The sequence below is a fragment of the Pelophylax lessonae genome (assembly GCF_965119305.1).
Source record: "Pelophylax lessonae genome assembly, chromosome: 1".
Taxonomy (NCBI): Eukaryota; Metazoa; Chordata; class Amphibia; order Anura; family Ranidae; genus Pelophylax; species Pelophylax lessonae.
The window spans coordinates 139,607,182-139,620,703 of NC_138768.1; the positions used below are offsets into that span (position 1 = coordinate 139,607,182).

General features: G+C 45.6%; 1 protein-coding gene across 1 annotated transcript in view; it reads right to left on the reverse strand.

Annotated features, from left to right (window-relative positions):
- MCCC2 (methylcrotonyl-CoA carboxylase subunit 2) overlaps positions 1–13,079 on the reverse strand; it is a 195,081-nt gene extending 182,002 nt beyond the window's left edge. Inside the window, exon 1 of the mRNA XM_082275349.1 lies at positions 12,836–13,079. Within this exon, the coding sequence (XP_082131475.1) occupies positions 12,836–12,973 (138 nt within the window). The 5' untranslated portion in view covers positions 12,974–13,079. The remainder of the gene's footprint in view (positions 1–12,835) is intronic.
- Positions 13,080–13,522: the final 443 nt, after the last annotated feature.

Sequence of the window (13,522 nt, forward strand, 5' to 3'; positions counted from 1 at the left end):
CCTCATGCTTCATAATACAAATACCATTGGTAATTAAATTAACCTCTTGCCAACCCATCACAGTACATATACTGTGACAGGGTGGCAGCGACAGGTGTACGTCACTGCCTGTTTTTGGTGTATGCCCCTGTTCTATACATTTTAATTTTTTTTGGGGGAAAAAGTAATTTTCGGTTTTGGTTTTCGGCCAAGGGCATCCTGCATTTTCGGTTTCGGCCCAAAATTTTAATTTCGGTGCATCCCTACTGGTAACATTAGCAGTCCATTTAAGCTGAATGCCCAAGTCCCAAGTATGAGATCTGAGACAATGAACAGTCCGGCATCTTGGTTTTGTTTTATTTTATATGGGGATGGGAGAAGGGAATGAGTGGGATACTCCTCTGGCTCAACTAGGTACAAATCGGGACACTTTGTTAAAATGTCTTTCAGCGCTGACTTGACGCCGGCTGAATTCCGACCAACGCTTGCTGGCGCTTGAGATCACTGACTTGCTCGTACTGTACTGAAGACTGACTTCTGACACTCTGGTTAGCTCAAAAGTCCTTGACACTGCTCACTCCAGTCCTTCCTGACTGAGGTAGCCTTTAGTAACACTGCTGCAACTCTCAACACTGTACACGGCACGCTGTACACTTTTACTGTACGCTGAATACTTCAGGGCCCAACCACTGGCACCCCCTTTACTCTTCAGGGTCAACACTGGCACCCCCTTTACTCTTCAGGATCAACACTGGCATACCCTTTTACTCTTCCTGCACCGGCTAGCTAGCTCCCGGATCCCTCTGACCTTCTCCGGAGTGGTTCCTTCTCACTAGGCAGACCCCAAGGGCAGTTTGCAGTACTCACGACTGGGAATGCTTTCCTGAAACTCGACCCCTCTCAGCTCCGCTGGTCCTCAGCACACCGGATCCTCTCTGCAGCTCAACTCAGCCCCCTGTCACCTCAGGCAAGCCGCCTGGGACACCCGATTCCTCTGACAGGAGGAGAGACAGCCGTACTCTCCCTCCTGGGACTCTGCTTCCCGCCAAAGTCGCTGCGCCATGTGCTCCCCTCAAACTTATACCCCCTCCCAGAATGCTGTGCGGCATAATCTGCCCTCCTGGGATAGAAACAAGCCTGGGTGAGCCATTGGCCAGGTTTCCTCCACTGCCCAATGAGAGCCCTCATTGAGTACAGCGGCGAGACTCCCCAGTCTTAAACAGCCACACCTGGGAACCCTGACAACCTAGCTGAAAATCATGGCCCTGCTGATAAGCAGTCAAGGCCCACTATACTTTACCTAGCACCTACCTTGTAGGGTGCTACATATTATATATATATATATATAATTATTTATTATATATATATTTTTCTATTTTATTAACCACAGAGACATTGGGTTGGAATAAATAAGGCTACAGCCGTTTATTACTGGTTTCAAATAAGAATGAAAATCCACAAATTATTTGATAAGCAATTCAATACATACGTGAAAACCAACCTAGTCACTACTAACTCAGGTTGCATAAACATTAAGCGCCGGTTCACATACACGCGACGCTACTTCCCGGGGCGACCTCCGAGATCGCGGTGCAAGCAGCGCGCCGCGATCTCGGAGCGGCCGCCACGGACTTCATAACATTGAAGTCTATGGTGGTCGCCTCCTGGTCGCCCCAAAGAAGCTCCGGACCCTTTTTCTAGGTCGGAGCGACTTGTGTCGCTCCTATTAGAACGGGTCCGCAGCTTTCCTGTGGGAGGCGACCTGCGAGGCGACCAGGTCCCCTCACAGGTCGCCTTAGTGTGAACGGGGGCTAAATAACTCAAATTAAATTTTTTCTACAACAAATAAACATAAATAACCAAAAATATATCATCATGCAATACTCAACAAAGAAACCGTCCTTTGAATTTTCAAAGGTGACACCACCACATACTATAAGAAAGCGGAGGGGGGGGGGGGGGGGGACACCACAGCTCCGTTTCTGATTCACCCCTTTATATACCCCTGAAGTGGGGTTCTAGAAATTTCCAGCGGAAAAGGTCACGTGACCCTGGCAAAGGTCAGCTGACCCCTACCAGAGACACTGACGTTACTCCAAGAGCCCTGCGCTTACAGGGCAAGAGGGGAACTTAAAACTGCCCGCTCCTGCCGCCGTCCCATGAGGAAAAGGGGTGCTAGAAACTGCTCCCCTTTTCCCCACAAGTGACTGATATATACAGATATATCTTTAGAGAAAAGTGGCCAGGAGTCAGTGATTCCCCACAGCAAACAGTCCATTTCATATTCCATATCACCATGGTGCAAACGGAGAATCTTATTGGACACTGCGGGGTAGTTAAACACAAACTATCCAAGACATCACTTCCCTCCCACACACTAAAATATCAGTCCTGTAGCAGGGCCAATTCAGGGTCACCACAACCCGAGGCTTGGCTCACACTGGTGCGATTGCAGACATCGCATGCCATTTGCACCTGTGCACTTCACATGCAATGTCTGAGCAGTGCGCTTTCAGTCATACAGTTTGCATGGCTGAAATCGCATTCGCACCATAAAGGTGCAGAACCCTTTTTGTCCTTCGCACCTGAAACACATTGTATGGGTGTTCACACTCATGCGATGCAATTCTGGCAATCGCACTGCGTTCTGCAATTTATTTTGGGGTGTCATTAAGATAACATTGACAAGGTTGTACTTCCCTTCCATGCTCTGCTATATGTGTTTATCTCGATGTATGGTACTGTGTTACATATGTGTTACGATTATTTCTATTGTATGCCTTCCTGTTTCAATAAATAAAGAATTTATAAAAAAAAAAAAAAAAAAAAAAGATAACATTGACACCTTCAGCAGAACGCATGGACGCCGTGCGATTACTTAACCTCCCTGGCGGTATGATTCTTTCGGATTTTAGGTGCTGAAAGCGGTACCATTATTTTGCATGTAATTCTTAAGAATGAGCAGCCCAAACCAACTATTTACATATGATTTTTTTTTTACTGTGCGTTCTTCTATATAACATCTCGGGTATGATAAAGTTTGAAACACAAAATCATAAATTATAATATAATAAATAACTATAAAAAAGTTAAAGTATGTATGTATGTATGTATGTATGTATGTATGTATGTATATATATATATACACACTAGTGATGCACCGAAATTTTCGCCCGAAAATGGGCTTATTCCATTTCGGCCGAAAATGGGTTAAATATGCCGATACTAAAGATGGCCGGGCGCAGCGCAGGTTTAAAAAAACCCGCCTCTGGCCAGCGGCCCACCTCCCGGTGATGTCACTACTTCTGCGATCTGTGCATGAACGAATTAACACACCGGGAGGGCGGGCGAGCGGCGGCTAATAGCTGTAACTATGTGAGCGCTTCACTTCCCTATCAGGCATGTATCTCTGCTGACAGGGACGTGAAGCGCTCACATAGTTACAGCTATTAGCGGCTGCTCGCCCGCCCGCCCGCCCGGTGTGTTAATTCATTCATGCACAGGTCGTAGTAGTAGTGACATCACCGGGAGGCGGGCTGCCGGCCAGAGGCGCGTCTTTTGAAAGGAAGGACACCGGAGGACTGGAGCTGAGAGGAGATTGAGGCTGAGGCGAGCTTCCCAATGGTATTAGTGCACTAATGTAGCACAAAGGGGTTAATTAACTGCCACTGGTCGGTCACTAATTCATCAGTGACCAGCAGTGGCAATACATTAACCCCCTCATGCTGCATAATACTAATACCATTGGTAATTAAATTAACCCCTATACTGCGACAGGGTGGCAGCTACAAGTGTACGCCTGCCTGTTTTTGGTGTATGCCCCTGTTCTATCTATTTTAAAATTATTTGGGGGAAAAAAGTCATTTTCAGTTTCGGTTTTCGGCCAAGGGCATCCTGCATTTTTGGTTTCGGCCCAGAATTTTCATTTCGGTGCATCCCTAATGTGTGTATATATATATATATATATATATATATATATATATATATATATATATATATATATATATACACACACACACACACACACACACATAAAAAGTACAGTAAAATTGCAGGAAAGGGCACTGGGGGGCAAACTAATGTGAATTTATTTTAATTTTGCATTGTATCAGTGTGTTTGAAGCGTTTTACTTTTGAATTTGCCGCCGGTTCCACCCCCTGCGAACGTCACGTCGCAGGAGACGGAAGCCGGGGCACACAGAGCATCGGGAGGAAGATCCGCCGCCGCACACCGCCGGGATACATCGCTGGATCACGGTGACAAGGTAAGTAATCCCTCTACCAGGATCCAGCGATCTTCCTAGCGGTACCCCGAGTGTGGCTCATGGTTACCGCTTTTGGCACTGAAATTTAACCCCGAGCCACACTCTGGAATACCGCTAGGAAGGTTAAAGTGCGATGCGGGGAAACGCAGCAATTCTTGTGCGTTTCCTGCATCGCATTAGTGTGAACTGAGACTCAATCATGGCGCTGACATCTGCTGAACAAAACATATTGAGAAATTCAGATATGTCATATAGTGTGTAACTAAGCATATACATTTTATATACTACCCGTGCATTACTCTGCCAGGAAACTCATTTAGGTAAATCTATAGCCATTGTTTCCTAGTGACAGATGGAATGGAGAAGGATTGGAATCCCTGCAAACGCTCCTGCACTCCGTCAGAAAGATTTCTCCACTTCCTGTTCCGGAGACTCTTTTCACCAGACAAGAAGTTAGGGAAACTCTCCAACAGCACTACAGACAGAAGGTAAAATCTTTTTTTATACAGTGAGGGAAAAAGTATTTGATCCCCTACTGATTGTGTATGTTTGACCAGTGACAAAGAATGGATCAGTCTATAAGTTTAATGGTAGGTTTATCTTAACAGTAAGGCCTCATGCACACTGGACGTCATCAAAACACCAGTAGAAAGCTGCTGCATTTTAATGAGTGAAATAAGTATTTGACCCCTTCGCAAAACATGACTCAGTACTTGGTGGCAAAACCCTTGTTGGCAATCAGAGGTCAGACATTTCTTGTAGTTGGCCACCAGGTTTGCACACATCTCAGGAGGGATCTAGTCCCACTTCTCTTTGTAGATCCTCTCCAAGTCATTAAGGCCATTCGAGGCGGACATTTGGTAACTCACATCTTCAGCTCCCTCCACATATTTTCTATGGGATTAAGGTCTGGAGACTGGCTAGGCCACTCCAGGACCCTAATGTGCTTCTTCTTGAGCCACTCCTTTGTAACCGTGGAGGTATGTTTTGGGTCACTGTCATGCTGGAATATCCATCCACGACCCATTTTCAATGCCCTGGCTGAGAGAAGGAGGTTCTGACCCAAGATTTGATGATACATGGCCCCGTCCATCGTTCCTTTGATGCGGTGAAGTTGTCCTGTCCCCTTAACAGAAAAACACCCCCAAAGCTTAATGTTTCCACCTCCATGTTTGATGATGGAGATGGTGTTCTTGGGTCATAGGCAGCATTCCTCCTCCTCCAAACACGGCGAGTTGAGTTGATGCCAAAGAGGCATGTCAGTTTTTTTTTTAATCTTAATGCATTCTATGCATGAAGATAAAAAGCCTTCTTTGTGCGGCAGCCTCCCCAGCAACCCCGAATACTCACCTGAGCCTATCTCTCTCCAGTGATGTTGCAGGATATACTAGCCAGCATGTGGATAAATCCTGCCTTTTAGTTATACAAAGCCACAAGTTTTCATTGTGCACCATTACAACCTTCTAGCTGCCAGCCTTCTAACAACCAAAGACCTGCCCCTCTCTGTCAGCGCTGGGGTCACTTTAGCTGAATGATGGTGAAAAACTGAGGGAGAAGAGAAACTTTGGAATACTAGTCAGTACCAGTGTGCATAAGTGTATTGGATTTGGAAGGAATAAATAATCTCGAACGTTTGGTGTCCTACATGTGTGGATGTTCATGCATTATGTAAAACTATTAGAATAGAATTTAACATTTTAGAATTGCGAGCTTCGAGACTCGCCATAATTTCAGAGGGTGTCTTAACAGAAAAAAAGGTTGTTCTAAAACACTAAAGGCTCAAGGTTTTTTACCTTCATACCTTCAATGCATGAAGGTAAAAAACCTTCTGTGTGCAGCAACAGCCCCCCCTCCTCCAGTACTTACTTGAGCCCAATCGTGATCCAGTGATGTACACGAGAGCCTCTTCTCTCAGGGGACTCTCACTCCTTCACTGGCTCCCAGTAACCCAATGAGGAGAGAGAGGGGGGGGCAGGGTCAAGCCACGGCTCTTTGCATGATTGGACAGGCAGAGCAGCGGCCTGCTTGACTGCCCCCACAGCAAGCCGCTTGCTGTAGGGGCACTCGGCAGGAGGGAGGAGCCAGGAGCACCAGCGGGGGACCCAATGAGAGGAGGATCTGGGCTGCTCTGTGCAAAACCACTGCACAGAGCAGGGAAGTATAATATGATTGTTTTTAAAAAAAACAAGCCTTTAATATCACTTTAACTGAACACACAGATAGAAGCTTATTGGTTACCATGTATAGCTGCTCTAGATTCCATCTGCTCCACATTAGGTAAATTCCCCCCAGACTGTCTCCTTCAAATGCAGCTCCATATAAAAATCTTTGGCTGTGAAAACCTCTCACAGTGGTGTTAAAAATGAAACCCCTTAACCGTATACAGCAGCCAGAGAGGGTTGTACATAGGATGTGGCAAGATTATAACCCCCGTCACGTGCAGCAGGTGGTACGGCCACCCAATGTGACCCATTTAAGTGAATTGGGCCACACCGTATCTGCATGCAATACAAGCAGTTATGGTGCACTGGTGGCTTTTTAGGGTTAAAACAGGTGGTAAGAAGGTGACATGTCCCCCCTACATGCATGTACACCTCCTTGTGAAAAGTAATCCACTGCAAGTCACTGTTCAGAGGGACAGCAAGGACAGATATTTTCCTGTACTTGCAGAAAATGTACTACATTGAAAAAAGAAAACTAATCCACATATATGGATGTTATATTAAAGTAGAACTAACAGCAGCATTAAACCCAAAAGCAAAAATGTATCCTGCTGCAGCTTCTCAGTTCTTACATATGGTGGCTGCAGTAGTTTTCTTAATTTAGACTTTTTACTTTCCCCTGGTGATCCAGTCAGTAAGTCTTCAACCGGACATGCTGTCCTGCAAATGTAGCAGACGGTTCAGACAAACCACTTAAAGAGGAAGTAAACCCTCCTCTACAACTTTTACCTATAGGTAAGCCTATGATAAGGCTTACCTATAGGTACTGTAAATATCTCCTAAACATGCACCGTTTAGGAGATATTTACCTTCCATGTAGCCAGTGACGTCACTGGCGCATGCGCTCTGAAAGAACGAGTCCTGTGCTGTGACTGTCGGCTCTCACGCGCGTGCGCAGGAGTGATGTCACCGCGGCTCCGGCAAATCAGATGGCCGGATGCCGTGATCCCGGAAGACGGGCGACTGGACATGTCGCCCGTCATAGAGGTGAGTGAGCGGCATGGCGGGGGCTCGTTCTAAGGTAAGTATTGCATAATGAGCTAGTATGCGATGCATACTAGCTCATTATGTCTTTCTCTTGCAGGGTGAAAAAAAAAAAAAAAATCTGAGTTTACAACCTCTTTAAAGGGATTGTAAAGTCAGAAGTTTTTTTTTATCTTAAAGCGGAGTTCCAGCCTAAACACACTCACCTGTCCAGCGATGCGGCCGCCCGAAGCCTCGCTCTTCTCCCGCTCTGTGGCGTCGGCATCATTGGTGTGGACACCCGGCTGTGACAGTTTGCGGATTCACAGCCGGGTACGCACTGCGCATGAACGAGTTGCGCTACGCGTTGTGATTGGCCAGGAATCTTCTGGGACCTCTGACATGTCCCAGAAGATTGCAGGGAGGGAGGGGGAGAGGAGAACTTCCGTTCAGGGCGCCGTGGCGCTCTGAGCGGAAGTGGGAGCGGGTACATGTCAAAACTAGGTACCCGCTCCCCCCCCCCCCCCCCCCCCGCCACAAAAAAATGACATGCCAAATGTGGCATGTCAGGGGGTTAGAACTACCTAAAGTGGAAGTTCCACTTTCTAGCAATCTATGCATTAAGATAAAAAGCCTTCTGTGTACAGCAGCCCCCATAATACTTACCTGAGCCCATCTCTATCCAGTGATGTTGCAGGAGTTTCCCAGCAGCCAGGGACTCCCCTCCTCATTGGCTGGGACAGCAGTACGGTGCAAATGGCTCCCGCTGCTGTCAAAGTCAGTCAACCAATCAGGAGAAAGAGGGGGCAGGGCTCCGTTTCTGAATGGACACAGGGAGCTATGACTTGGTTCAGGTGCCCCCATAGAAAGCTGCTTGTTGTGGGGGAACTCAACAGGAGTCAGGGGCCAGGAGCACAAAAGGGGGACCCGAAAAGAGGAGGATCCAGGCCACTCTGTGCAAAACCAACTGCACAGAGCAGGTAAGTATAACATGTTTATTTTTTTTTTTTGGGGGGGGGGTTAAAATCAGTATATGTATGCGGTATGTGAATAGGGGACACCAGCTGACATTTGAGGACAATATGTCATTTTTCTATTCACACTGGATTTTGTTTGAGATTGCGCACTTAGAATATTTTGACAATATATTACAGCTTAGCAATCATTAGACCTGGTGACCTAGTCAGTAATACACCTCCTGTATTTGAGCGCCTCCACTCTGGATAACTGAGCACAATGGGCACAGCAGACTGCAGCATTGTCGGTATGAGGTAGGGGGGTGTTAGCAAATTTTAATACACTAACAAATTGAAGCCAAACTTTATCAGCAGTTACAGCAACAGTTTGTTTTCTTTTGGGATAAAGGTTTTACATAAAAGCTGATCATTGTAAGCACACCTGTTAAAGTAATTGTAAAGTCTCAATTCCAAGTAAAATCAACTGTGCAAAAACTCATAATAAAGTGCAAGAAATAGTGCAAAACATATCATATGATAGACATTTCATAGAAAGTGCAAAGAGCTAAAAAACAACAGAATAAGTGACCATAATATGGAACCCAAAATTTCATATATAAAAATTAACTTGTAACTAAAAATAAAAAAAATAACAGTCCAAATGAAGTCCATCCAGGTGCAAAAAGAAAGTGCTCTTGTGATAACCACTGTAGGTAACAACTTTATACAAAATAATGTTCTTTACCAAGGAGCATATATTCCACATTAATAATTAGTCCTGGTTCACACATATGTAATGAGGGGAACCCTCCGAATCCACTGTGGGTTCCTGGATCGCATTCATATCGCAGTGCGAACTGTCAGTTCGGACATGAATCGGATCACATAAGTGTGAACAGCCATGCGATCCGATTCTGGTGCGGACCCAAAAAAGGGTCCTGTGCGAGTTGTGTCCGAATGCAATGTGAATGCAGCCAAACAATCTGTATGGCTGAATTTGTATCGCACAGACATCGCATGTGATTTTCAATGTTTGTCATCGCATATATGTGAAGCGGCTCTTATGCTACCAAAATGAGTGTGTGCTGCAAATTGTCTCCAGCATTTCTCCTGTTTCTTCCTGCTGGAGGCTGCAATTTTATTGAAGCCCAGAGCCCCTGAACAGCAGTAAATCATAAAGCGGAACTAAACCAATCAATTTAAGGGCCCTTTCACACACTGTGTCCGTCGGATGGACTCAGTTTTTCTCAGCGGGGGATCGATCCGCCGATCCCCCACTGAGCAGGAGGATAACAGCAGTTCTTCGCGATGTGTGCGGAGACACAGCTGTCAGTTCCCTAGGCATCTCTATGGGGAATTTGGATGGGAACGGACCGTCGGTCCGTTCTCCACCGATCCACTGGACGGATGGAAAATAGGATTTCCATCCATCCATCCAGATTTGACGGATTAGATCGGATCGGATGTCAGCGGACATGTCTCCACTGACGTCAACTGCCCCATAGACATGCATGGGGTGACCGTTCAGATCCGCCAAAAAAAACTCACAGGTGGATCTGAACGGTGGTCCGCATGTGTGAAAGGGGCCTTAGATTTACAAAAACAGTTACATTCCTGTAATTCCGGGATTCTAACTGTCACATTAGCTTGTGTCCTCAATCAAACTGCAAACTGGTGCAGTAACCAATGCTGGCAGCAATATGCAGCACACACTGATTTAGGTAACATAATTATTAATGTGGAATGTATGCTCCTTGCTAAAGGAACATTCTTTTTTTTTTATAAAGTTGTTATGGGTAAAATTCCACTTTACCTACAGTGGTTATCACAAGAAAACTTCCTTTTTGCACCTGGATGGACTTCATTTGGACTGTTATTTTTTATGGTTAGTTACAAGTAAATTTTTATAGAAGAAATTTCGGGTTACATATTATGGTCATTTATTCTGTTGATTTTTAGCACTTTATATGAAATGTCCATCATATGATATGTTTTGTATTAGTTCTTGAACTTTGTTATGAGTTTTTGCACAGTTGATTTGCACTTGGAATATCAGTATATGTATGCAGTATGTGAATAGGGGACACCAGACGACATTGGATGAGAATGTCATTTTTATATTGACACTGGATTTTGTTTGCGATCGCTCACTTACAATATTTTTAGTGTTTGTGTGGAATAGTGTTCAGCTACTTTTTGTGCAGCAGTCTCATCTTGGTAGCCAAGCACAAGTTCCAGACAGTTTAGAACAAGCTGTGATATGTTGGTTTTGGATTTTAACCACTTTACCACTGCTCACAGTAATATTACTGCGGCAGAGTGGCTCGTTATCGTCTGACGACGTAGTACTACGTCGTCAGACACTCCCCCTTCTGGGCGGCGCTTGCGCGCCGCCGGAGGCTCGCTCCCGCTGTTTTCATTCACAGCGGGAGTCAGGCCAGGGGAGGAGCAGCGGCGATCGCCGCTGCTCTTACCCGATCGTCGGGGATCGAGTCTGGAGATCCGCCCGCTGTGTGTAAACACAGCGGGCGGATCTCCATAGTGACAGGGAGTGACAGATCGGACTGTTCAGCATAGCTGGACATCCGATCTGTCCATGACTCACTCAGTCACCTCCCCCCCTACACGTCAGTAAGCACCAGGCATACATTAACCCCTCCCTCTCCAATAAAATTAACCCCTTCCCTGCCAGTGTCATTTTTACAGTAACAGTGCATATATATAGCACTGATTACTGCAGTAATGTCACTGGTACCCCCAAAAGTGTCAAAAATGTCAGTCAAGGGTCCGATCTGTCCGCTGCAATGTCGCAGTCCCGCAAAAAAAAAAATCGCAGATTGCCGCCATTACGCGTTAAAAAAAAAAACACCAAAAATGACAGAAATCTTTCCCTGTGTTAGTAAACGCAATAACTTTTGCGCAAACCAATCAAAATACGCTTATTGCGATTTTTTTTACCAAACATAGGTAGCAGAAAACAAATTGGCCAAAAATTTTTAAAAAAATTGGTTTTTACATCTTTTTTGGGGGGAATTTCATATAAAAAAATGTTAAAAATATTGTTATTTTTTCAAAATAAATGCTCTTTTTTTGTTTATAGCGCAAAAAGTAAAAATCGCACAGGTGATCAAATACCACCAAAAGAAAGATCTGTTTGTGGGAAAAAAAGGACGTAAATTTCGTTTGGGTATCACGTCGCACGACCGCGCAATTGTCAGTTGAAGTCGCACAGCGCCGAATCGCAAAAAGTGGCCTGGACGGAAGACAGCAAAATCCTCCGGTGGTAAAGTGGTTAAACTGCTTAAAAGGCAAAACTGTTTTTTGAGGGGTAAAAATAGAATGCAGCAGGATTAGAACATCTGTCAGTTTTTATTGCTGTTTGTGCCCCCCCCCCCCCCCATTAAGGAGATTTTCCCTATTTGTCCTGTTTATCCTCATGTTGATTAGTGGTTCCAAATTAATAATCACTGCTGCAGAAGGTAATTTCCATTTGGAAGCACTAATCAATACGAGGATAGGAATTTCCAGAACACCTCATCTAAGAGTGACAGAAAATCCCAAATTTTGGGTTGTCACCAGAACAGGATAAGAGGAGAAATATTCCAATGGGGACGCTATTTCTATTAACAACCAGGAATTCCCTCACTTTGGATGGATTTCCTTTTACTTCCTGTTTTGGCGAGGGGACAGGAAGTAACGGAAAATCTGGGACATAGATGGCAAAAAAAAAAAACCTGACATGGGTTATACCTAGGGATGGACTCAGGCGCGTTTGGATCGTACCCGTCAGGAAGCCGGCACTGCACACCGCCAATCATAGACAGTGAGGCATTTTCCGGCCCATAGATGCACATACACACGCTGCCTAGGATTGGCGGTTTGCAGTGCTGTCTTCCTGGCGGGTACGATCCAAACACTGCCAAGCCCATCATTAGTTATAACCTCCCTGTGTATATCCAAAAATTAAGAAAGAACTTTAGTTCGACTTTTATTATATGGTTTATTGTCCGTATAGCTTGGCACGACACGAGATCCCTGCCTCCTCCTGTCTCCTGTCACTTATAAAATGTGTAATATAAAAATAAAATACAATTAAATACAATTATATAATATTTAATGAGAATATATACATTAATAATAATAATAATAATACTATAATAATAGTATTATTATTATAATAATACAATGTATAATATTTACAAGCAAATAATGGACAGACTTTATTATGTGTAATTGATGAGGAGTGATATAAGATTCCAGGGTGATCAGAGGTGACCAGGGACAATGGTAATTTAATCATATATATATATATATATATATATATATATATGTGTGTGTGTGTGTGTTCCTAGTAGGCCCCCATCCCCCGGGTACACATAGCACAGTGTGTGTTTGGGGGGGGGGGCAGGCAGGCAGCATTGCAGTGTGACCCTGTCAGTGTCAGGCCTACCTGGTACACGGAGGAGTTAGTGTCTGCTCTGGATCCGATGGTGGCCACTTTGTCTCCATGGTAGAGTCGCCGGAGAGAGCCTATGGAGGAGGAGCGGCCTCTCAGGAGAGCCCACCGGGGCCACATGTTAATCAGCATAGGGGACACACGGGGGACCGAGCCGGAGGGCGCACCGAGCAGCCAGCTCCCCTCTGCCGCTACCGGGCACAGGACAATGCACACACCGAAAACACGCCCACCTAGCCATGTGACTGGACGGAGAGGCTACAGCACACCCACTACCTGCACCAATCGCCTGCTTCGGTCCGGGATCACCGCCCCCTCCTGTCACTCGTCCTGGATGTATATAGCTGAGTGCGGGATTACAAGGTGAATGGTGGGAAGTAGAGAGAACTCTGCACTGTACCGCCATACCATGGGTGTGCCAGGACATGCCATGATCCCTGCACTGTACCACCATACCATGAGAGTGCCAGGACATGCCATGGTCCCCACACTGTACCGCCATGCCATGGGAGTGCCAGGACATGCCATGATCCCTGCACTGTACCACCATACCATGAGAGTGCCAGGACATGCCATGGTCCCCACACTGTACCGCCATACCATGGGAGTGCCAGGACATGCCATGGTCCCCACACTGTACCGCCATGCCATGGGAGTGCCAGGACATGCCATGGTCCCCGC